General features: G+C 48.7%; 9 protein-coding genes across 10 annotated transcripts; 3 read left to right on the top strand and 6 right to left on the bottom strand.

The window, feature by feature from the left end:
* Positions 1–101: 101 nt before the first annotated feature.
* On the bottom strand, positions 102–3,184 carry SPPG_01610 (4 family polyadenylate binding protein, types 1, 2, 3). Its single transcript, XM_016749929.1, has 3 exons — positions 2,549–3,184; positions 2,030–2,477; positions 102–1,968 (listed from the first exon to the last, which is right to left on the bottom strand). The coding sequence occupies exons 1-3, from the start codon at positions 2,814–2,816 to the stop codon at positions 519–521; spliced, it is 2,166 nt and encodes a 721-aa protein (XP_016612216.1). The 5' UTR covers positions 2,817–3,184; the 3' UTR covers positions 102–518.
* Positions 3,185–3,704: 520 nt separating this feature from the next.
* On the top strand, positions 3,705–4,955 carry SPPG_01609 (mitochondrial 37S ribosomal protein NAM9). The gene is made up of 2 exons (XM_016749928.1): positions 3,705–4,160; positions 4,226–4,955. Exons 1-2 carry the CDS (start codon positions 3,744–3,746, stop codon positions 4,760–4,762), a joined length of 954 nt encoding a protein of 317 aa, XP_016612215.1. The 5' UTR covers positions 3,705–3,743; the 3' UTR covers positions 4,763–4,955.
* SPPG_01608 (uncharacterized protein) lies at positions 4,838–7,576 on the bottom strand (the record flags this gene model as incomplete). Its single annotated transcript, XM_016749927.1, has 5 exons — positions 4,838–5,221; positions 5,287–6,103; positions 6,162–6,540; positions 6,606–7,229; positions 7,294–7,576. The coding sequence occupies 5 exons, from the start codon at positions 7,574–7,576 to the stop codon at positions 4,979–4,981; spliced, it is 2,346 nt and encodes a 781-aa protein (XP_016612214.1). The 3' UTR covers positions 4,838–4,978.
* Positions 7,577–8,779: 1,203 nt separating this feature from the next.
* Positions 8,780–11,376, top strand: SPPG_01607. 2 transcript variants are annotated; one of them, XM_016749925.1, is made up of 7 exons: positions 8,780–8,977; positions 9,057–9,512; positions 9,591–9,629; positions 9,694–9,775; positions 9,840–10,015; positions 10,087–10,549; positions 10,622–11,376. In XM_016749925.1, exons 2-7 carry the CDS (start codon positions 9,152–9,154, stop codon positions 11,205–11,207), a joined length of 1,707 nt encoding a protein of 568 aa, XP_016612212.1. In that variant the 5' UTR covers positions 8,780–8,977; positions 9,057–9,151; the 3' UTR covers positions 11,208–11,376. The 2 variants fall into 2 exon arrangements, with proteins under 2 accessions (XP_016612212.1, XP_016612213.1); XM_016749926.1 differs by having other exon boundaries at positions 9,054–9,512.
* A 69-nt stretch (positions 11,377–11,445) lies between these two features.
* Positions 11,446–12,220, bottom strand: SPPG_01606 (uncharacterized protein). The gene is made up of 3 exons (XM_016749924.1): positions 12,166–12,220; positions 11,698–11,902; positions 11,446–11,632 (listed from the first exon to the last, which is right to left on the bottom strand). Exons 2-3 carry the CDS (start codon positions 11,839–11,841, stop codon positions 11,534–11,536), a joined length of 243 nt encoding a protein of 80 aa, XP_016612211.1. The 5' UTR covers positions 11,842–11,902; positions 12,166–12,220; the 3' UTR covers positions 11,446–11,533.
* Positions 12,221–12,335: 115 nt separating this feature from the next.
* SPPG_01605 (uncharacterized protein) lies at positions 12,336–15,587 on the top strand. The gene is made up of 12 exons (XM_016749923.1): positions 12,336–12,795; positions 12,865–13,452; positions 13,517–13,627; positions 13,691–13,818; positions 13,881–14,005; positions 14,070–14,191; positions 14,251–14,420; positions 14,477–14,706; positions 14,768–14,874; positions 14,941–15,008; positions 15,071–15,270; positions 15,326–15,587. The coding sequence occupies exons 1-12, from the start codon at positions 12,349–12,351 to the stop codon at positions 15,412–15,414; spliced, it is 2,385 nt and encodes a 794-aa protein (XP_016612210.1). The 5' UTR covers positions 12,336–12,348; the 3' UTR covers positions 15,415–15,587.
* Positions 15,342–17,980, bottom strand: SPPG_01604 (uncharacterized protein). The gene is made up of 11 exons (XM_016749922.1): positions 17,811–17,980; positions 17,494–17,747; positions 17,375–17,425; positions 17,287–17,300; positions 16,989–17,218; positions 16,771–16,928; positions 16,541–16,682; positions 16,283–16,448; positions 16,129–16,221; positions 15,944–16,065; positions 15,342–15,880 (listed from the first exon to the last, which is right to left on the bottom strand). Exons 1-11 carry the CDS (start codon positions 17,926–17,928, stop codon positions 15,621–15,623), a joined length of 1,608 nt encoding a protein of 535 aa, XP_016612209.1. The 5' UTR covers positions 17,929–17,980; the 3' UTR covers positions 15,342–15,620.
* Positions 17,981–18,492: 512 nt separating this feature from the next.
* Positions 18,493–21,037, bottom strand: SPPG_01603 (CAMK/CAMKL protein kinase). Its single transcript, XM_016749921.1, has 2 exons — positions 20,464–21,037; positions 18,493–20,402 (listed from the first exon to the last, which is right to left on the bottom strand). Exons 1-2 carry the CDS (start codon positions 20,940–20,942, stop codon positions 18,551–18,553), a joined length of 2,331 nt encoding a protein of 776 aa, XP_016612208.1. The 5' UTR covers positions 20,943–21,037; the 3' UTR covers positions 18,493–18,550.
* Positions 21,038–21,382: 345 nt separating this feature from the next.
* Positions 21,383–23,966, bottom strand: SPPG_01602 (uncharacterized protein). The gene has a single exon (XM_016749920.1). It carries the CDS (start codon positions 23,273–23,275, stop codon positions 21,536–21,538), a length of 1,740 nt encoding a protein of 579 aa, XP_016612207.1. The 5' UTR covers positions 23,276–23,966; the 3' UTR covers positions 21,383–21,535.
* Positions 23,967–23,973: the final 7 nt, after the last annotated feature.

The following is a 23,973-nucleotide window of genomic DNA, read 5'->3' as shown; positions in this document are numbered from 1 at the left end:
TTAGGCATCTTTGCGATTTTAGCGCTCCAACTACCAGAAGTGTCCTGCCATCGACCTCCCACTTGCAAGTAGGACAAAATTGCCAAAATCAATTGAAAAAGGGACAGACGATATTGTGCTTCATCTCCTACTCATATTTTTCGCTGCTGCTAACGAAAACGGAAAACAAAATACACGATAATAGCCTACTCTAAGACAGAAATACCCTCCAGTCAGAGATACAAGATAACAAAGGGACCCAGAGGAAGACTCAAAAGAACAAAAACATGATGCAATGAAAAAACCAAGCGCGGGTAAGAAGACTCGCGAAAAAATAAAAAAAAGATGGGTGAAAAAAGGAGTGTGCAAACTAGAACTAAACGACCTTCCAATGACCACCTTCCCGTTCGCAGAACAACACCCCCTGATGACATGCAGCACACAACTATGTACACGATTGCACAGCAACCTCCAGTTGTCCACCCATCGGGTTCTCAATTGCTACTCGCTGCATTTCCTCTTGAAGGGTATCTTCGGCTTTACTGGCTCTCCTCCGCAGGCTGTTCACCTGCGTCCGTGGGCTGCTGCTGACGAATGTGTTCCTCGAGGACCTCAACGGCCTCCCCGACTTTGCCCTGAAGGGCCTTGGTGTCCTCAAGCAAGTGCAGAAGCTCGCTTTGGTCCATCTCCAAAAGCATGCCAGTGACCTTACCAGCCTGGGGGGTCATCTGCTGAATGAGAGGGAACAGGGCCTCGCCAAGCATACGCTTCTGCTGGTCTGGGGGCATGTCGGCCAAGGTCTTTGAGTTCAAAACAGGCTTAACGGGGATTGCGCCAGGCATTCCAGGGACGGGAGCTCCAGGCTGACCAGGAATGGGAGCGTTACGGGCGTTGGGCGTGTATTTGTAACCTGCGGGCCGACCGCGACCGGCATTGGGGGGAACGACTCCAGGTTGTCCTGGTTGTCCAGCGGGGATGACAGCAGGAGCTCCTTGACGAGGTTGACCAGGTTGTGCGGGCATGGGCTGTCCGCGTCCACCACCCTGACGCTGCTGGCGAGGAGGACGTTGAGCCATGGGAATGCCAAATTGTTGAGGAACTTGACCAGCCTGAGGAGGGTAAGGACCACTAGGGACAGGAGGCTGACCAGGCTGAGGAGCACCTTGTGGACCAGGACCAACCCAGCGCGGGCGAGGAGCCATTTGTCCAGGGAAGAACATACCAGCACGCTGCGCCTGAGGAGGCATACCCGCAGGAGGGTAGAAGATGGGCGCACCTGGGTAAGCTCCAGGAACACCAGGTACCACCGCTTGCTGCATGCGGATCTGTTGGCGCTGCTGCATTTGGGCCGAGAGCTGCTGGCGACGAACCTCCTTACGCTGGGCAAGAGCTACGTAGATGGGCTTGGACGCAATCATCCTGCCGTTCATGTCGGTTACAGCCTTGGTGGCTTCCTCAGGTGAGGAGAAGCACACAAAACCAAATCCTTTCGAAGTACCGGTCTTCTCGTCACGCATAACCTTGGCAGAAGTGATGACCCCATAAACCGAAAACTCTTGGCGAAGCTTCTCGTCATCAATGCTGTCATCCAAGTTCTTGACGTACAGGTTAACACCTTGGTACTTGTTCAGCTTCTCCTCGCGAATGCGTTCGTACTGTCGGCGTAGCTCCTCTTCACGTTCAGCTTTCTTCTGGGCACGAGCAACATAGAGCTGTTTACCATTGATTTCCTTTTCATGCATGTCCTCAACAGCCCTGCGAGCTTCGTCGTGGCTACCATAGTTGACAAATCCAAATCCACGAGATTTGCCATCCGGGTCACGAGAAACAACAGCAGAGGTGACAGCTCCGAACTGCTCAAACATGTCCCTAAACTCCTCATCAGTGACCGCTTCGTCCAAGTTCTTGATGTAGATGTTAGTGAACTTTGAGCGCATCTCCTCAATCTTCGACATGCGTTCTTTCTTGGGAATGTGGTAACCGACAAAGCTGTGATCGATATAAGAAAAAAGCTCGTAGCGCATAGTAAGCATCAACAGCAAATACATACACTTTGCGGTCGTTCAACAACATTCCATTGACGTGCTTAATTGCTTGCTCAGCAGACTCTGCCTCTTCAAAGTGGACAAAACCGTAACCCTTGGACTGGTCGCCATCCATAGCAACTTTGCAGCTGAGGATTGGACCGAAAGCGGCAAAGGTCTCGTGCAGGGCGCGAGTGTCAATCAGAGGGTCCAAGTTCTTGATGAAGATATTACCGGCGCCAGCTTTGCGAGTAGCCGGATCACGCTGCGACCACATGATACGCATAGGACGGTCCTTCAAGGGCTGGTAGTTCAAGTTGTCCAAGGCACGCTCGGCATCAGCAACATTGTGGTAGTTAACGTAGGCATATCCCAAGCTGCGACGGGTCACGGCGTCGCGGCACACACGGATGGAGGCGACGGGACCAAGCGCGTTGAACATCTCAAAGAGCTGCGCCTCAGTAACAGAGGGATCTAGGGACGGGTAAGATTATTAGTTACAGCATATCCAGAAAGGAAAACGTCTTTGTGGAATTATAACTTACCCAAGTCACCAACATAAAGGCTGGCGCTCGTAGTACCCGCAGGAGCAGCAGTAGGTGGAGCAGTCATAGGCAAGCCACCTTGAACAGGATACGGCATGGGCTGAGAGTACTGCACGGCAGCGGCAGCGGCGGCCGCGGCGGCGGCAGCAGCAGCAGCAGGGTCGGCCGTCAAGGGCGTCTGCTCGACGGGAGCCGAAGTGACAGCGGTAGCATCAGCGGCACCGTCGACGGTGGGGGGGACAGCAGCAGGAGCAGCAGTAGTAGCCATTTCTTTCAAGGTTTTTGGCGAAAGAGAAGCGGAAAGTGATTTTGAAGGTTTTTTGTTTGTTTTCGTCGAAACCGAAAGCAGCAGCTAGCGACAGTGATTTTTTATTTTATGTGAAATACCGACAAAGACTCTGCAGATCGCTTGAAACAAAAGAGATGATCACAGTGAAGGAGTCTCTTTTCCAGAACGGATATGCAAAAGTGCAATGTCTACACGGGTTTTTTGAATTTTTTGAGTAGGAAGTGAAGCACGCAAAGGCGAAGCTGGGAACGGGAAGGAGGGAAGGAAGGAACGGGAGGGGAAGAAAACTGCGTTTCGTTTATATACCCTCCGTCAACTGTACTAAGCCACTCGTATGGGCGCGCGTGACGCTCCTTTTGAGAAATAGAAACGACAAAAAAAAAAGGGAGGATTGTCATCAGCCAATCAGAAGCGACGTGTCACATGCTGTCATGCGCAGGTCCCGGAGCTGCTTTGCTCATTCAACAGAACACACTTTTGGAGATTATGCAACAAAGGAGGGAGACGAGATACAAAAGCGCAGTTCTCGATGCATTGTTGACGCTCACCCGAACACACGACAAAAATGGGGGTTCACGTTGGTGAAAGTAGGGCGACATATGGCGGGTAGGGGACATTCTATGTATCTCCGAAACGGTGTTTGCAATGTTCGACACTTTTGAATCTCTCCTACTTGTTACGAACACCGACTGCAGGCTCCAAGGCGTCGTCATTCTTACCGCAACTCCAAGGCATTGTTGCTTCTTGAAGGTGCGGATCCGTAGGATCGCGTGGGCGGCTGCCTACGTAAGCATTAGTGGCACAGCTGCATAGTGGCACAGCGTATGTTGCCATGGAGTTCGCTCACGAAGAGGTCGACGAGCTTTGATCCGGCTGACTTTGCCCTTCCAATAAACCAGCAAAACCATGCCAGGCCGCATTATAAGATGGAAGGTCAAAGACCCTTTTGACCCAAACCGTGCTCTCATCCGCATGTCATGGAACAAATATAACCTATATGCCTTGGCGACTCGCAATGCACCAGAGGACCTGACTCGGAAATCAGTCTTTCAACAGAAATGGACGGCGAAACGGGAACTCCGTGCTTATCATGTTCCAAACATTACGGAAAGACAGCTAATTCAACGGCATTGGTCTGCCCGGTTACCCTTGCAACAAATGACACAGGCAGAAAAAGATCGGCTTCCACCTGTGCAGGCGCTAGCTTTTGCGGAGACTGAACGGAGATTAGATGTGGTTGTGTTTAGAAGTCATTTTGCAAGCAGCATTTGGCAGGCAAGGAGTTTTGTCATTCAAGGACATGTTAAGGTCAACGGAAAGCCGGTAAGTTTTAATTGCGCATGTATTTAAGGAAGATCTCGCTTATGCATAGGCAATTTCCCCGACAGTGTGCATACCCTGCCCGTAGTCTTGAAGATGGCGATATGGTAACTGTAGACTACAATGTCGTACCTACCATCGGCAAGGACGACTCTGGCAAACCAATCTTCAAGCGCGTCGACTATATGGCACCCTGGATGTTCCTGCCCGCGTATCTCGAAGTGGACTACCAAACGTGTTCTACAGTTTTCCTGCGAACTCCACTTCCCCAACCAGACCAAGTAGAGGTTCCTTCTCCTTTTCCGCCGGACTGGCATCAACTCGTGTATGAATGGTACTCTTCGATTTACAAGAAGAAACTCTCGGTCAAGACCAATCCAAATTTGCAGCCGCCAGTTGTGATCGAAGGTCAGACGATCAAGTTGAAGCCAAAGTTTGCGGAAATACGGAGACGAGACGACAAGGAAGCAGCTTCGCTGCGCAAGAAGCGTAGAAACGAAAGGGAGGAGGCTGCAAGAGCAACAAGGGAAGCGAAAAAGGAAACAACGAGACCTGGAGGGGAGCCATCGGCCGCTGGTGAGCCTGCGAAGAATGAAAAATACTAGATTAAAGTGCAGGGGACGGGAAAATATGGGACTTGCACAAAATCAATGATCGTTGTAGGTAATCTAGAGTGAGTGGGGAGTTGTAATTTAGTGATTCTTTTCTTGTATTTATCACATCAATTAAGCACAATGACGGCAACACCGTCCAAGTCATCTTACATGGCCCAGCCCTCTAACAAAAGTAAATACATGCCCTGTGCATCCACGTAACTAATTCTATTTTGCCACCTTTCCCGATCTCCGCCCGTCACTGCCATCCTTGCGCTTGGAATGCATCGATGCACCAGCCCTCGCTCGTTGTCGTATCCCATAGTCGGGTACCTCCGTATCAGCCACCAAGATTTCTTCGCCGTCGTCAGCGGCCAGCACGTAGTCGAGGGCACCTTTCAGCGTTTGGGATGCTGTGGGATGTTGGCGAGGTACCGAGTTGTTGATGCTTGCGTGTTCTGGCATATCAAGCTATTCAACGCTGCCCAATGAGTTCACCCAGAAGAAAGGACCCGTTATTATGACTCTTCACTCACCGGTAATGTTACGATATTATCGGGTCGATATCTGATGCTCTCGATGCCTAAACTGATCATCATTCTCGCATATCTACACAGAGGCCTCTTCACGACACCTGCACCTAAACTACACGGTCTTGGGATTCGCCTATCCAGATTTCGATCTCTGAACGGTTCTAAAACCCATTCATCGCTCTCCTCGTCATATATAGCGCGTCGCTCGATCTTTATTTTCTCTTCAACGGGAACAAAGTTTTCGATTATTGCTGTTTTTAATCCCAATTCTCGGGATAATTCACGAATGGTATCAATAAAATCTTCACGCTCAGCGCGAAATTCGTCTTCTAGGTCGGAGATTTCGGTCTTTGCCGCCTGAAGTTTAGCAAAGAGCTTTGCCAGTTTTTTGGTTTTAATGTCTACCTCCTCTTGGAGAGAGGCATAGTGTTCCTCCATTTGAAGTTGAACTTCTTGCCGAGCCTCCAATTGTTCTTCTAGGATCCGTTCACGATGGAGTTGCTGTTCAAGCTTGGTGGCCGTTTCTTCCAGTTGCCGCTCTTGGTGCTCCACGTGCTGCAGAAAACCTCCAATGTCTCCTCCGCCAATGATCAGTTGCGTTTCTAGTGATTTGAGCTTTTGCGAGAGTGTCTCACGCATGGTGCGCTCTGTTTCGAGCTCTTGAGCTCTTTTCTCCAGCTCAGCTGCTATGCGATTCTTCTCTGATGTGAGAATGTCTTTGGACACTAGCAGGGCTCGTTTTTCTGCTTCAACCTGAGCTTGGAGGCGTGTGATGGTCTCAGGGTCGAGGTTCGAAAGGGGATTATGAGCAAAGATACATCTGAACTCGTCTATAATCCTATTCCAGTTTGACGCCCTGGTCCCTACCCACCCATCACATTCCAACCGCGTCAGATTCTTGCTTGCCGAATTCATCCACTCCTTTCCGTTCGCTGATTTTGGGCACTAACTTGGGTACCTTTTTAACAACTCTCTTTTTAACAATTTTGGTAATAACTTGAGGTACGCCTGCGCCCTCCGCGCCCGCTCCTTTTTGCCTGGCAGCAAGCGCCAGCTTCAATTTTTCAATTTCCTCCTGGTACTGACGCAACATGGCATCCTTCGGGTCTTCATTGATCTTTGGCTTGTTCTTGATGGATTTGGCGCGGTTGGCGTATCGGAGAGTTGAGAGAGTTTCATCGTAGTTGTATGAAGCGGGTGAGAGAGTTGCTATCATTAATGTTTTAGCGTTGCCTCCGAGAGAGTCCTGAAGCAGTCCTGTAAATAGGAAGACGATTAGAGGATACCGTGTAACCCGTAACACTACCTCAGCGGTGACTTACTCGTAAGTTTCGAATCTCTGTAAGGAACATGGGAGCTCTTTCCATCTACCAACGCGCTGATGCAATTTCCCAATGCACTCAAACTCAAGTTAATTTTTGTCGCCTCCTTCAACCTATCCCCACTCGCTCCAGTTTTGCTCTGCCTCTCACTCCCGGCTAGATCCACTAGATGTAACTTGCCAGCCACAATCCGATCTTTTCCGTCCTCTCCCGGTTCAGCACTCTCGACCGTGATCGTGAATATTGAATGTGAGCGAGATGAATTCTCGTTCATTAAGGTTGCGCCTACAGATCGATTCTTATTTCCAATTGTCATGAGATCCTCCATTTCTGGAACACTTTTCACAACATGAGCGCTCAAGTCCTTTACGTACACCCCTGTTTCCGGGTGTTCTTTTAGATCCAAACCACTGACTTTCTGTCCCTTGGTTTGCTTTACCAGCAGATCTTTGATTTCTTCGTTATAAATTTCAAGAAACGATACGCGTACTAAAAACTTCTTTTCGGTAGAGCGGTGCGAGATGTGGTCAAAGATGTGATGGAAGGCTTGGGGGATGATACCACGGAGATCTGGAACATCACTTATGCCCTGCATGGAAAACGTCTTTCCAGTTCCAGTCTGACCTATGAAAGATATGTTTTGCATGGTCAGCATAAAGCTGGTCACTCAAGATTGAGGAACACTCACCATAGCAGAAAACGGTCCCATTGAAACCACCCAAAACCGCATCAACGATAATTCTCGCAGTAGCATCATACACTTCCACCTGTCGTGAATCTTCATCAAAGGCCGCATCAAAAGTAAAGTTCTTGATATCGGATTCGGTCTTGGGATTTGTGAGTGAAATGGAAGCGGTTTGGGGATCAATTTTCACCACTTTTTTGTGACCTGCTTGCCGTTCTCTTTCTGAAAAGGGCCGGCAACGAATGACGACAATAACATTTTCGGTGGAAGGCTTAGGGGCTGACATCCTTTGGGGGCGGTGCGGCTGTTGACGCTTGTGATGGAGCTTTGGACGACATAAATCTTGTCGGATGTTCGCTCTCGTAATCTTTTACTAACGTGCTGCGCCACCACAGTTGCAGGGAGAGTTTGACTCTGCGTCCGAGCATTGCCTGTGCAAAGGTATTGCGAACAGTTGTCTACATTAACGGAGTTTTCAGATATCAAGACATTGGGACAAGTTTCGAAGTGTCCATTTATATAGTGAAAGCGCATACTGTTGACCACAATCAGTGTGAACAGAGCAAGTCCAGTAACTTGGGTTTGTTTGAAATTGGCAGTGGCATCAAAGAACTTTTTGGCGGTCAATCAAGTCACGTCGATTTCGGATTCTGCTGCTCCTTTGGATACACCACTCACATCCAAACTGGATCAACTGCATGGGTCAAAGATATTTTTGAAGGACAGGGACAATATGCTAGATACACACTGCCATTTGCTGTTACATAAATGCAATTTTGCAGTACTTGGAAAGTGGCCAGCAAATTCCTGCAATTGCAGATAGATAGTCGGCGACGTTAACTTATTGACACGTTCGGCATCTTATGAGAAATCAAAAGTTTTTGAATTCCGGCAGGACTCGTGCAGGCTGCAACGAGCTGGATGAATCGCGAACTCAAATCAGTCTGATATGAGACTCATGTAAAGATTTCTTTATGTCATTTCCGCCATATGTCCTCAACTGTATTCCGCTTTCTGCGGTCCCTTTGTGTACGGGCAGTATGATAGGTACATACCGTGCCTTGGTACAGGGTTGGCCGACCTTCGCGGTATTTGAGGGAAATTAAACGATGAAAAACGTTTGCATTTGCCACGGCCACAAAAGCAGGCAGGACTAAGAGGAAGACTACTAACGTTTCTATCTATGTTTGGGAGCAGCATTTGTATGCCACTGAAGAATGTTCGCAAAGTCGTCCGGTCGATATAGCATCCTTTCACAGTTCCCAATCTCCCAAATGGGGTTAGCGTTAATGACACAAACAAAGACCCTCAAATACAGCGTTCACAGCCAATCCCGAAAGAAGACACTGGCCACTCTGGGCAAATGTTAAAAGTCGTGTCGGTGCTTCTGTAAGCTTTACATCGCGTACTCCGCGTGCTAAACAACGCTTACTTCATCCCAACTCCGTTCGCATCAAAACCCCCCACACGATCGCTTATAAGGACGTGGGTTTTCTTGGCCCATTCCGGGGCATGACATTTTGTTTGCTTGGTTATTTGTCTTGTTTCCCCTCCCCCGTCCTGCCTCCTCATCATTATCACTGCCAAACTTACATTGGATCTGACGCTCTGGTACTCTTAACGCTGAGATCTAGTTGGCAATTGAGCGTTCTCTCCTTTTAACTGATCTACAATTTTATTTCCTTTGGTATGTATGCTGAAAAAACTGCTGTGAGGACGTTCATGTGGCATGCGCAAACTTACTTTGGCTCCGCCGTTCCAAGTAGGTACGCGGACATTCGCGCGTTCATTGTGAAAACAATACCTTACAGGTGGATCTCGCCCGACGCCGTTCAAACAAGCCCAACACGAACCTGCCAAGATGATCTCTGGATCGCCCATGACCGACTACGACAGTGATTCACCACTGACATATAACAGCATTCACGGTGGTGAACACTCCCCCCTAGAAGTTTCAACGGCTGCACCCGCTGCCGAGTATGAGTCTCCGGAACCTTACCGCTCGCATCGGCGCTCTTCACCAGTCGATCCGCCACCAGAACAGCAACCAATAGTAACAGTACAGCGATCGCGAAAGCGGACAAGAACATCAGCTGGGTTCAACGGCAGCAATAACAAGCGCAAGATTCATCATGACGAGACCGAGCATCGCCGAATGCGCTTACGAGATCTGGAGGCAGTCGTGAGGGAACACCTTGGTACCGGAAAATTCTTTCTCGTTGGTAGGTTTTGGGCCCTCATCTCTAGTCGGATGTCTGGACAGTTGGAGCTAAATCTGACGGGATGCAATTCGTTATTAGCTGCCGCCTTGCGTGAGATCGATGAAGAGAAGCTCTACGGTACTTTGAACTGACGCGTCTGCCATAATTGCGTTCCCATGTACTTAAATTGCGATTCCTTCAGCTCCGGAAAAGTCCATCTACACATATGCTAAGAACAAGTTTTCTTTTAGCCGCCGCACCACCAATACATACTTATGCTCAGCGTAAGTATGACTCCCCGCTATTGATTTCCTCCCTTCTATTCTAATCATTGTCCACTTTCATCAGGAGTGTCTACGAGTCCCTTGTTGAGGACTCATCTCTCCCCGTTCCCGTCAACATATCCCACATCCGATCATTGCACAAGTTTCCCGCGGAAGTACGTCGGTTTATATGGAAGCAGGTGTGTGAATCCGGTCAAACAATTACTGAAGAGCATGTGGTCGCAATGACAGTTAAATACGGTAAGCACTCCTGCTACTAGAAAGGTCATGGCCGTGCTTGCAGCGCATACTAATCACGCTCTCTATCATAGAAACTGGTATATCATTCACAGATCTCAACAATGAACTCTACACACCAAAAGAGATCATCACCGCTGGAAAGCATGTAATTAACAAGTCAACCTTCGACCTAGACCCGGCATCATGCCACTTTGCGAACGACTTGCATGACAACCACGTCGCCCGTCACATTTACGATGAAGTTACTAATGGACTCACACAACCGTGGCATGGCGACATATGGCTATCACCCCCTCTTGGCACGGACCCTGATGGGGCCAGCCGGCAAAGTAGATGGTTTCTTACCGCCGAATCCAAGTTCTTAACAGGAGAAATAACTTCTGCTATGGTGTTACTCAAAGTTGATTTTGGATCTCCCTGGTTTCTCAGGGTGCAAGCCTATCCACACTGTCTGTTTCACACAAAGTTGTCCTTTTCAACCCCGACGGGACGGGAAAAGTGCTTACAAGATGAGAGTCACGTATTGGTTTACATGTAAGTTGACCAGATTTTAACGCTGGTCAATCGAAATATGCCGGCTTACTCTTGCGATTCTCGTCATCCAAGGGGGAGCAATATTGGCACCTTTTGCGCCCAGTTCGGCCGAATGGGTACAATTCCAGGCTACAATTCCTGGGCTTACCGTCCTATTGGACTTCCACACCAATCAAGTAATATATCATCCCCTACAACGAGTGACAGCACTCCAAATACTCCCGCTTGCACGCCATCGACGATAAAGCCAACATCATTAGCAGCAAGTCAACTTGCGGCACTTGCGGCTGTTACCCCTTCCGATCCGACCGCACTATCGTTTCTACACAGTTACTATCTCAATGCGCTTGCAGGAAATACATCAAATGGAAGTACACCGAGCAATGCGGCTGCCGCGGCCGCCGCGCTAGGGATGGGGCTAGGCATGGGTATACCAGGAATGCACCATCCGATGACTATGAACAGCCATCTTCCACTAGGATTGCACATAGGCATGGGATTAAACCTCATGACGGGGAAAGGAGAAACGGCGATTGTGGACGGTTTGGACAGCGAGGCACATTCTGTAAACCCTGTTACTGGCAGTGGTACGGCATTAGATGGGATAGTCTTGGGAGAGGAGGACGGTGAGGGACGGAGGACCATCGAACTTCTGTGATAAAGGCCATTGTTTTGTGGGCTATGTAGATTGGCTTGTGCATGGAACGGCTGGATGGTTATATGACTGTATACGGTGCATTATTTGCTTCATTAATTGTGCGTTAGAATGATTTGTCAACTGTACAGATGATAGATAATAGATACCAATGCAATTTTGGAGACTCGGCAGTCGCAATCCTCAGCTTTGAGTACGGAACAATGTCATAGGCAGGGGACATTCGTCGCAATTTAGTAGAAGCATCCATTTGATCTCAACAGGGAGAATCGCAGTGATAGATGTATTATACAAAATGCAGAAGTAAACCAATTCGACATGAATATATACTATGTTTCACCCGTTCGTGTGTCCTCAGGCCCCGAAAATGGTTTCTCCTTCCGTGCGTCGCTGATAAGTTGATCTAGGTTCTTCTCTTTTATTGCTCTCTACATCACACGAGACTGGTCGGTGACAATACTTTTGCTTTACGAAATAAGACAAATTCACTCACCCAGATACATGCCCGATATAGTTTAAAGAGGTCTTCACACTCTGGCGTTGTGTCTCCTTGCAAGAATTTATTTGCATACCACTTGTTAAAGCAGTCATCATATTGCTTCTTCAATTCGTTACAGTCGGGACTTAGACTTGTCATGATTTGTGTAAGACGGGGGAAGGTGAAAGGGTGTTTGTTTGGGCGGCCAAGGTGGAGTGATCTGTTAAGTTTCGTTTAGCCTAATATGACCACAAGCGGCTTCAGCTAGAATTTGGTCCCAGCAACTGCTCAGTAATCCACAAAATGCTTCTTCATGTAGCCAGCAGCCGACAAACCTATGCAGGCCTACAGGAGCAACTCATCGTTCCAAGGAAGAGAATAGCTCGACCTCAACCCACATGGTCTGCCGTAGGTGGCATCAAGAAGTACCTGTAACATCCTCCTCGCAGCCTGCGCCATGTCCCCTTCCTCTACAATCCTTACCTCTTATCTTTGGACAGAAACCCAGATGGCAATCTATGGTGATCTAGGATGCAAATGTGTCCTCGGTGAATTAACGCAGTGTTGAATGAGTCAAAAGAATGGTCACGTGATACAGGTGCAGAACTGTTTTCAACTCTCCGACGTTTTCATGTCCTCATTAACTCACCTAGAGATCCTCGCAGTATGTGGACAGTGCGGGACACAAAAACGCAAGAGGTTACTGTCCTCAACAGTCAGGCTCCATCTGTATCGGGCAACCATGTCAATGGAAAAAATCTCAGCTCCGCGAAGGTGAACCAGGGCCGAACTAAGAAGATGACTGAACGAAAACGAAAACGGGAGGTTTCAGCAACTGACGGTGGGTCAACCCTCCATGAACCAGCTTCTAAAAACAAAAAACAGCAACGAAAGGAGAAGAGACGTCGCGGAAATGGGGGAACAGCACTCACTGCGGTGGAGAGCCTTCCAGTGGAGTTCAACGCCATTCCCTGGTCGGAAGTGCATACTCATGAAGGATTTTTGATGGGTGATAATCAAGGACCAGGAGGTTTTCTTTGCCTAGAGGAGATTGATGGGGTTGATGTGGAATATGAGACTGGTGCGGGTGGTGGGAAGGTTATCAAGTTCAAGGTTGGTAAAGATTTATAGCCGGTGATGCCTAGCGATGGGCCTGGACAACTAAATTGGGTGAAATTACAGAAAGTTAAGGAGTTAAAGGCGCAAGGAAAGCCGGCACGGCCAGATGTCCCACCGACTCCGTCCGAGATGGAAGGATTTATCAGTATCGATGATTTTGCTGAAGGAGCCGATACAATGGAGGATGAGGCGGAGGATGATGCCGCAGATGCGGCGGAGGTCATGGACACGCATGCGGAAACAGCCGCAGAGGAGATTGCTTCTGAAAATGAAGTGCGCGAAACAGGATCAAAATCGTCGATATCGATCGAACCTGCTGACGTTGGGCAGGACATGTCTGCCTGGGAAGCGATGGGCCTCGCTCCTGTTTTGGTTCAAGGGTTGGCCGCTCTAAAGTTCTGTACTCCTACGGAAATCCAGCAAAGTACACTTCCCTTGGTACTTGATGGGAAACGCGATGTTATTGGAGCCGCGCAGACAGGATCTGGCAAGACTTTGGCGTTTGGACTTCCGATACTTCAGTCCATCGCTCTTAGGACTACTACCGCGAAAGATCCGGGACTGCATGCGTTGATCTTAACTCCAACTAGGGAGCTAGCTCTGCAGGTGACCGAACATTTGAAGCAGGTTGCTAGGTTTATGAAAGCAAAGGTGCGATCCTGTCCTGTGGCTGCTGAAACCGGTGCCCGCTGTTGTTCTGATAGGAATGCTTCAGATCGTCCCTATCGTTGGAGGGATTTCTGTCCCAAAGCAGAAGCGACTTATCTCTACGAAACCGGACATCATCATTGGTACGCCAGGTCGTCTTTGGGAACTTGTATCTGAGGTCAGAATATTAGTGGCTGTGAATGGAACTACAGATAGGTACTCAACAGCCTCCCGCCTATAGGATGCCGCCTTGCTTGCAAGGTTACGAGGGATCAAATATCTGGCCATAGATGAGGCAGATCGGATGCTTGAGCGCGGCCATTTCAGGGAGCTTGATAATATATTGAAGGCTGTATCCGTGAAACATCGGTAAGCAACAGGACTCTTGATGTCGTCGTAATCCGTTGAAATGACAGCTAATATCCTTGCAGTGCCAAGCAATCCACAATAGAACGGCGAACCTTCATTTTTTCAGCTACTCTAGTACATGACGGCCGGTTGAAACAGAAGCTCAAGAAAGGCTCAAAGAAACAAAGCTCACATGTACCTTCAATGGGTGAGTTTTACTGGACCCTCCGGTACAAACAACTCAGAAACTAAAATGACATCCGTGCATTCAGACGATCTACTGGATAGGCTGGAATTCCAAGATCCCGAACCCTGTTATGTCAACGTTTTGCCGGAAAGTGTGACAGCAGACAAGCTACTTGAGACTCGAATTGACTGCTTGCATACGGAAAAGGTTTCGCTGTAAATGCTTCGTGTTTTGATTCACGTTAGCTAAACTTATCGTATGAGCAGGATGCTTTTCTGTATTATATTTTGACTCGCTATCCTGGACGTACCATTGTTTTTGTGAACAGTATTGATGCCATTAGGCGGTTAGTACCGGTGCTCTCCCATATGAAAGTCAAGGCGTTACCTCTGCACGCTGAAATGCAACAAAGGCAGCGATTAAAGAATTTGGACAGGTAAAGTTGCTCTCTACACAATTGGTGTCACTTCCCAACTCTAACTTGCGGTGTAGATTCCGCGAGTCGAAAGATGCTGTTCTTGTGGCAAGTGACGTTGCGGCACGCGGTTTGGATATACCAAACATTGAACACGTTGTGCACTATCAACTACCTCGCACTGCGGATCTTTACGTCCATCGTTCAGGACGTACGGCACGTGCTGCTTCAGATGGTATAAGTGTTATGCTGTGCTCACCGCAAGAGGTACCCGTCTACAAAAGGATTTGTCATATTCTTGGAAAAGGTATGTCATAATGCTGTGATACCTGATTGAAGCCTCCAAAGGTGACCTCGCTTCTGAGCAGAAGATGGTATCCCCGAGTTTCCACTAGACAGATCCCTTTTGACTGGAATAAAGCAGCGCATGGCGTTAGCTAAACAGATTGATGAACTCGAACATAGGAAGCAGAAGGTTGGCCAGAGATTGCAAAGTCCCATCAGAATGGCCTTACTTATTCTCGTGCTTTTTGCTTCACAGACGCAACACGAAAAGAACTGGTTCAAGAAAGCCGCTGAGGAAGCTGATATCGAACTGGATGAAGACTTGTAAGTTTTGGTCACTTGTTTTCAGTGCTATGACGGCGGGCTCTAAATCTCCTTCTCCATAGCCTGGACACCAAAAGCGCGACGGACAAGGGGAATGCATCAACGGACGCTGAGGAAGCACGCAGGAAAGCCAAGTTGCAGTCGCTAAAAGCAGAGCTTTCGTCGCTACTGGCACAGCCATTAGTGCCAAAGGGAATATCTGGCTTGTACTTGACCAGCAACGTAGATAGTACCTTGCCAGATGTACTCATTGACACGGCTGGTAAGTAACTCTACATTTAGACTTTCTACACAGGCTACTTAAGCGTCCTATCTAGAAACCGACACAAAGCTGCCCACACACCGACGAACAACTGCCGCCCAGGACATCAAGCGTAATGGCAAAGAAATACGCGGTAAAAAGTAGTTGAATTGATTAACTCTGATAAATAGTTTATAGATCGTTGGCACTTGTATAAATTAGAGCAGAACATCCCTTCATATCTCACAAACCACCTTAAGGCCATCCTGGGGTCGGAAACGTAAGATAGCATTACATTAAGTACAAAAAGCACTAATATCAACAACACATCCACCTCATGGCTAGCTTTTGAAAGTAAATAATAAAGCGTGTCAAGCAAACGTCAACTTTCCCTTAACACTCTTTAGAACCGTTTCTGCAGTCTCGGTCATTGGCATACTGCGAGCAACGTTGACCGGCGCGACCCTGCCATTTGGCCACATTTTCTCTGATGTGGTTTTTGAAGGCACACACACCGTACACTGTTTCCAGATACGTTTCCACCATGGCAGCTTCATGCTCATGCTCGTCGAGGCATCTTTACCAGCTGCACCTCCAGCCATTGTCCACGCATCCTGCGCTGCCCGGCGTGCTAGCAGGTGTAGGGAATCAGATGACGTCGACGCGTCCGAGCACTTTGCCTGTTTGACCTTACCGCCGCAAGTGCACTTGGAGAGGATTTCGCGTAATTCACGAATTTCGGCTTCCATTTGCATTATACGCATCATGGTTGCATCGACGTTGACCTTGGCGACATTGCGGACCTTCTTGACACGTCTGCAGAGAGATGAACATGAGGATGGTTGTCATCACCAATGCCATCACAAGCAGGGCACTTACTCGGCAAAACGAAGCGTTGAAAGGGATTCATCATGATTCGCAAGCGTTGGGGTAATGCAAGTGATCATCAATGTCAACGAGTTACCTCCCAAGCTAGTAAGGGTGCGCGAGTTAGGAAGAGGGCCGTGCCAGACATGCAGTATCTCTCTCTCACCTGTCGCTAAGGAGATAGGTCAACTTTGAATCCCGGTATGGTACATGTCTTGCACCGGTGGTTAGGGCATTGATTACATTCCCAAGAGACGACAGAGATTGGTTGATGGCTGAACCTTCTTTCAGACGATCACCGGTTGCACCTGTTGCGTTGGCGCGTTCCGAACCTGCACACAAACAGAGGATAATGAGAAAGGGACTATTTTGCAAATACAACAATTGCAAATGTGGATTGTGAGGGAAGGAATGTTGACCTGACCAGCTAAATCGATGAGATGGATTTTACTGCGTTTGCGGCCATGTTTAGCGAGCATCTCGGCTTCCTCTGCTGACATCCCCTCAGATGGTTTCCTTCGCTCTTCAATTGTGAATGTCAATACTGCGTGAGAGCGACTAGATGCCTACATAGAAAATGAAAGACATAAGAGATACAGGTTCCCATATTTCTGTAATTGTTTATCTCTGGGTGTAATAGCATCCTGTACTTGCCTCATTCATATTTGTCTCGCCTACGGTTCGGTGCCGCCCACCCATTTGTAGAACTTTGACATAGTCCTGGATGGAGCTGACTGAACGCTCTGTAATACCAGAGATGTAAAGTTCTCGGCCAGTTGTTGATTCTGGGTCCTGACGTATTCGTAGTTCTCCTACAACGACATTGAGTTGCGTATGTAGTCATGAATAACTTGCATTGCCCGATATCATACCCTGTTCATCACGACCTACAAGCAAGTCCGTTAACGCCTCTTGGTATATCTCGAGGTAGCTAGCTTTAACAAAGTACTCGAGTTCAGGCTTTTTGGTCTTGGCTTCGGCAATGTGCTTTGTGATTTGCGCCGCAACACGTAATATGATGCCCGTGTCTTTATCGGATGCATCCGTAGGAATCTCCATGGATGTTCCTCGTTTTGGGCCCTCCATTGTGTACGTTTTACCACTAACAGCATTTCGGCAAACTGCAGATGAGAAACAGGATGGGTATTGCGCCGTTGGTGTCGTAATTACCTGGCAGTTTGACCCTGGAAGATATATCCTAATGAGGACCACGTACGCTAAACTGAGCTGGCGCTCAAGGCATCAATACAGGACTCACATAACAAAAGACGCATCCGTTGTAACCTTCGAGACACTTCCTGATCAATGGCTGGTGTGAAGCATGGCAATTGTCAAAGAAAGGACTGATGAAAGCGGATAGCTTGCATTGCACTGTACCTCGACCACTTTCTCGTATACCGAACTCTGCCCTTCTTCATATCCCAGCACTGAATCAAAGTTAAATTCTTTAGGCGCCGTTTTGCTGGCTCCGCCCGCAGGCGATTGCCCGCGTGGTGGTCCAGCGTCCGATGGCCATGCAATAGTAACCGCCGAGTTATTCAAGTTATATGAAACGCATGTGGCGGTCGGGTCGTAACCGAGGGGTTTGTCAAACTTTTGGGCATTCTTACGCTCAATGACAGGAGGTCGGACTGAACGAACAAACTTTTTAATATCCCGATAGAGAGTAGAGCTACTGTACCCGATGACCTTACCTCTGACAGCTACCAAAACTCTTTGAGGAGTAGGACTCGACAGCGCTTTGACAGTCTCTATCTCCTGCTCTAGCTGCTTTGGAGGAAGTTCAGGCAATCCTTGCCTCTTGGGTGCCATTTTTCGTAACGATGAGAAGTATCGCAGTGTCGACGAGAGATCTTGACGGGAAGACGTCCGAGAGCATTTAACTAATTATAGAACTGAGGGGAGCATGACGTCTGTTCGATCAGGGGATTCTATTTATTTTGGTGTCGTGTATTTTTGGTTGTCGGAGTTGCGCTTGATTTCATGATGTAAGCAGAACGCATGCATCCAGATTGCCAACACAGTCTTGGCAAGCAGCTTGGCAATAACTGACAAGATAAACCAGAAACCTGAGCAACGACTAAAGTCTGTGCTTATTAAATCAGAATGTTGCGGCAAGCCGGCAGCCGAGACAAGCGCAATGGGGGGTGCGACCACTTGTTTTTGGGGTACATCTAATAGTCGATCCTTCAACCTATGCAGGCAGACCACACTCTGCAATAGGCTTCTAACTCTTCCGTAATACATCACCATCAAATTAGCATTGCGGAGTGTAGTGAGATATCCACAACGCTGCAAAAGTGAGATTACATGCATTCCCTACGCTGATAGTGAAATTGAAATCTCTGTAAAGATTCGCTAAAAGGAGGTATTGATTGTTGCACTGTTGCACAACAAGATATGGTTATATAGGAAATCAGAATTAGACTTTACACTACAGCTGGAGCATAGCAACAAAATTGGAATAGATCTCCTTGAATATAAATGGGTTCCCCGACAACCTCTTGATCCTAACACCGTGCATCTTCAGTAGCCACACTTTGCACACCTCAATCTCAAACTCAACGTTATCATCCGGATTCGGTTCAGTTAATTTGCAATTGAGCATGTAAAAGTCTTCAACGCGAGTAAACGTCAGTCTTTCGTCGTGATGTCTACGAATGAGCAGTAGAACACGATGGACTTCTTGAAAGATAGCAGAAGGTGCTTGGGTGGATGTTGTCGCAGAGTGAAACGCAAAGCGAACAGTGCGAATGGTTTTGGGTGGTCGATGAAGGAGATGCCAGTCTTCGATTTCCTTTCTTGATGGCTCCACAGTTGTCACATCCTGCTCTTCATCATCTGACTCGACTGGAAAATTGACGGGAGATATGGGATCGTTGAAGAGCATCGGGTCAGGATCGTCCGCAGATGATGTACGGGGGCTGCGAAGAGTACTCTGCGGCGAAGACTGAACGGGTGATAGGAAGGACGCTCGACGGGGAGGGGTAAATGTAGACTGTGGCTCACTACCCTCCGTCTCCCCTGCGGGACCCACCATCGACATGCGCCGCATAATGTTGCTTTCCCGATCAGGTATGCCGGGCACGCCTATTGAGCCCCGACGTTTGTTTCGAGAGGCTGCGAATCCACCTTCAGGGGTGGCAGAGACTGAGCGCGCCCTGCTGGAAGTTAGCTCTGGAGAGCCAGATTCTTGACCATCTCCAGGTTGCAGGATCGCTGTTGCCGTATTCCGCCGCTGGCGACGAGGGAACCCTGTAAAGTTCGACGCTGCATCCGGTCCTTCTCTGCTCATTGCCATGTCGCCTTGTGGCGGTGCGCCAGGTGGAGGTGCGGAATCCAACGACATTCGGCGATTGCGAAGTGCGGGAAGAGTACGCATACGTGCAGGAGCAGCAGGAGGAGAAGTGTATCCAGGAAGTTCAGCCAAGTTATCCCCGTTGTCCTCTTCGGGAACAGCGGATTGTGCGATGGCGGAGGTAGGAGAGACCTTGGTACCCGATCCGCCATTTGGTGCCATCTGGACAGTCAAACTCTTTCTTCGTTTAAGTTCCCGCTTTTGAGCTTGAGTGATGTTGGCGTGTCCATTTGCCCCGTACACACTGGTTCCATCTCGGGTATGACGGCGGAAGGTGTAAATCACAAAGGTCTGGTCGTATGTGATGCCGGATATAAACTGACTGATTTGGGACGCATCTGCGCTTCCCATCACTTTTGGCAGGAGACGCATGGGACGCTCAATCTCTTCGTAATTGATCCATGGATCCTCCCGTATGCCATCCATGTCAATACGTCGTTTCGGATCCTTGACCAATATCTTTGCCAACAGGTTTCGCAACCCTTGTGAAAAATAATCTGGGCATTTGTAGTCCACTGCTTTGATTTTGCTGTAGAGGGCGGAAATGTTTTCACCTATGAATGGGGGCCTTCCTGTCATCATCACATACAGCACAACCCCCATGGCCCATATATCTGATTTCACACCGACATAGGGAATTCCAGATATAAGCTCCACGGCTGCGTAGTTTGGAGTCCCACAGAAAGTTTTCATTAATTCTTCAGAGTCCGATCGGAAAGTCCTTCCGAGCCCAAAATCAGATATCAGAATGTTGCGTTCCCCATTGAGAAGTAGGTTTTCCAGTTTTAAATCTCGGTGAACGACATTTGCCATATGGCAGTGATCCATTGCCGATACAATCTGGCGAAAGTACCGTCGTGCTTCTTTTTCCGACAAGTGTCCCCGCGGGGCAATGTATTCGATCAGTTCCCCTCCTTGAGCATATTCCCTGTACGACAAGTTGGTTATGCCGAAATGGTATCGGTGTCGTTCGACAAGTAGCGACTTACATGACAACAAAGCATTCCTCCTCTGTTTCCATAACTTGGTACAGCCGGATGACATTGGGATGGTCAAGTCGCATCAGCAACTGGACTTCCAACTGCAGCTGTGATACAAACGGTGGTGGGGTTTTTGCCTCCTCGGCCAGACTGCCATCATCCGTCTCTCCTACCCGACCTGTATCCGGAGAAGACCCCGTTTCGTCAATAGGTTCTCCTCTCGGGTCCGGGACCCGTTGTCGCTCCTTTGGCCTCTCTGCTCTACTGGTGGGGCGCCGTGCCTCCTCCGCCTTTTGCTTCCGATCAATGTCATCTTGCGCCTTTTTAGCCTTCTCAGCTTTGGCCGCCGCCTGCTTCTTGTCAATGATTTTGATGGCAACTTTCTGGCCAGTTTCCTTGTGAAAGCCAAGCTTGACCTTTGAGAACGCCCCCTGACCAATGGTTTTTCCTACTTGATAATCGCCAAGAACCTTTTTACGCGCTAGCATGCTGGAAACCGTGCTCGGCCGGTGATGGCGGGTGAGAAAAAACGAATGTATTTGTTCCGCATTTACAGCACCCGCAGAAGCGAACGATATGTCGTACACGCTATCCCAACCAACAATAGGAAAAAATCGTCTGATTAAAATCATACAGGTTGATGCTGGGTATGCTATTATTGGAAACTTTCAAAGATATTCGTGATTTCGATCCAAGTCCCATCATCATCGGAACTGACAGGCGGGGAAACGAGTTATGCTCTCCATATTTTGAAAGAAGCATCCCCCAACGGAGTGCTTCACCCCCACCCTTCCTTGAATATGGGCGGTCTCCATCATGCAAAAAGTCCGGTTGACGCCCAGAGGGAGATATTTAATTAGGAAACTTGTGTATGTACGGTGGATGTGTATTATCCGTGCCTTGTCTTGATGCTTCAATATGCCAACCGTATTCACAAGGAATATATACTGTTTAATACAAATCAAAAGCTACATCCAAAAACTTTGACAACCCATACAATACATCTTTCAAGTACATATCTACACTTTTTTTACATACCAACAAAACGTTGATTCACACTACGGAATAAATTACATGTACCTCAAGCACTCTCTATTCTCTCTTGCATCCACAACCACCGACATCTCGAACATGCCCTCACAGGCGCACGCCCCCCAATTTTCCAATCATTAGACGGACGCAAGGGCTCTGGAATACGAGCCATCTCTGGTCGAACGACAAAGCCTACACCCTCCTTGACAGCCTCAATCCAAAGCAGGTAGCGGTCCTCGCAGCGACATAGGAAGCGGGCGTCCAGGAAAGGAAGCGATCGAGGTGGAGTAAAGCCAAGGAGGGGTGGGATGGGCTCGATTGAAAAATGGACGAGATGGTGCGTGGGTACGAGGCCAGAAGGGTGTGTGGTGGTGGTGGTCGTGCTGCAGTACGACCAACCGTCTGCAAAAGATTTACTGACATGAACGACGTCACCAGTCCGGACGCTCAGTTCTTCGGGGCCTCGTGCAAAGTAGGGATAGACGACCTTGAAGGTTCCCACGACCGTATCTGGTGCAACGCCGGGTATAGCTCCAAACCTGACACCCTGTTCATCTGTACACAACGTGTCGTCATCATCATCCTCCTTGTCCATGTCAACTGCACTGTCGGTGAGATCGGAAATGCCAGTCTCGGTTGTGGTCTCCTTTCGGTGGGGGAGGATTGGAGGGAAAGGCCGGCCCATGCGAATGTCGGGGGCGACAATGTGGATCGGGAGTTCGACAACAGTAGATGTTTCGGTTGACCCGTCAGGGTGCACCAGTCGAATGGTGAGCCGGAGGACTACGACACTTTTGAAAAACAGCGTGTCCATGGTGGCTGAGGCGTCCCAAGGGATTTTGATGGGCAGGGTACGAATGGCGGCCGTGTCTGTTTCTGCACAGCCGTTCTGGCGACCCCAAGAAGACTCGCGAACGGCGGCAATGACACGTGTGGGAGAGGCAGAAGGTAAAAGGCCTTCGCCGGCTCCACTCAGTGCGACGACTGTTCCTCCTTTTGGAGAAGTAAAGGTGGCGCGTTCGGAGAGTTCCAGTTTGACGCAATCCATTTCCATGTTGGGGGGTGCAGGTCCGAGACCCACTATGCATTTAAGAACATCTCCGGCCATGCAGCTGCGTCTTGGGACCGTCAGAGACCATCTCACGAGACCCTTGTCCACGATCCGATGGGGCGTCGCCCATAGATCCGGACGAGGTGAACCAGGTGCCAGGGTGTTGCCAATGAGACTTGGATAAGGGAATGCCAAGAGTTTGGCACGGTACCTGGTGGGCGTAATGACCAATACCTCCACTTGGCAGACTTTGGTCTTGCGTCGCACAAGTTTGGATCCAGATGCCCAGGATATGTTGCACTTGAGAGAATACACGCATTGAAAGCAGCCCACAGGTGTCTTGTCATCAACGTTGTCTTGCATATCCTTTCCCCACTTTGCGTCATAGCGAAAGGAAGGAGGTAGGTCTCGTAAATCGAGGCCATTCAGATCCGCAGTATTGATATCAATGGGAATGCGATGGAAGCCTCCTGGTAAGACTCCTCCAGTTCCTTTTTGTTTGCTGTCGTAGGCAACAGCCGAGTATTTGACAACATGTCCTTGTTCGGAGCCCGAGGGATGTGAAGGAGAAGAGGGCCAAGTTGCCGTGTAGGCGCCTGTTAGTGTGAGAGTGATATTGATGTCCTTTTGAGAGCTCGACAAGTGAATGTTGACATAACCCTTGAGACGAGAGCCCGCCTCGACTGTCAATACATGAAAGTCTGTAGGCGAGACGATCGAGAGGGATGTGACAGACATGATGTCGTTGTCCAATCTACGCCAATGGGCAAGTTGGAATGGGGGGGCCAAACGGAAACAAGTCCAGAGCGGGGAGTTTAAGATAATGATGTACAAATTTGGATAAATGAATGAAACACGCCACTCATATGATCAGGTGGGGTCACGTGTAAAGGCAACCAAAGAAGCGCCATTAGAGAGATTGACAGTCACCTCCGTGTGCATGTTGAGTGCTGCAGAACTCGGCATGGCAGCCTCCAGAATTGCATGTCATTCGACTTTTGCGGATGACTTACTGGTGAAGATGGTTTCGTTCAATGTCCCGTTCTCGTTGCAAGAAGACCATGATCAAGAAACCGCTATTGTCGCAGGGAGTGCCTCTAAAGACATGTCGTAATTTTCTCGCTATTTTTGCAGAGCGGAATTTCTCGGTCGTTTCCTCACGTGGGCAAATGGCCCTTCTTTTACCATCGCCCGATAAGTTGGCTGTTCGAAAGTCCTCACTCACGTGTGTCTCCAGCCCATTGCTGGTTTCCCATTACCACCAACGACTGCATATTCTGAGCGTTTTTCCTACGCACTCGAGTTGCAATCTTGTGTGGCACTTTGCACTCTTGTTGTTGTTATCGTCGCCAAGTCTCTCGCCAAGAGATATCCCTCACTGTTTTTGCTTTGCTGCACATTTTATAGTTTCCAATTCCATTGGGGAAGCTGTCCAA

This window comes from Spizellomyces punctatus, assembly GCF_000182565.1.
Source record: "Spizellomyces punctatus DAOM BR117 chromosome Unknown supercont1.2, whole genome shotgun sequence".
In the NCBI taxonomy this organism is placed as follows: domain Eukaryota; kingdom Fungi; phylum Chytridiomycota; class Chytridiomycetes; order Spizellomycetales; family Spizellomycetaceae; genus Spizellomyces; species Spizellomyces punctatus.
The sequence above is the reverse complement of the archived record's forward strand: the minus strand, read 5'-3'. Positions and strand labels throughout refer to the sequence as shown.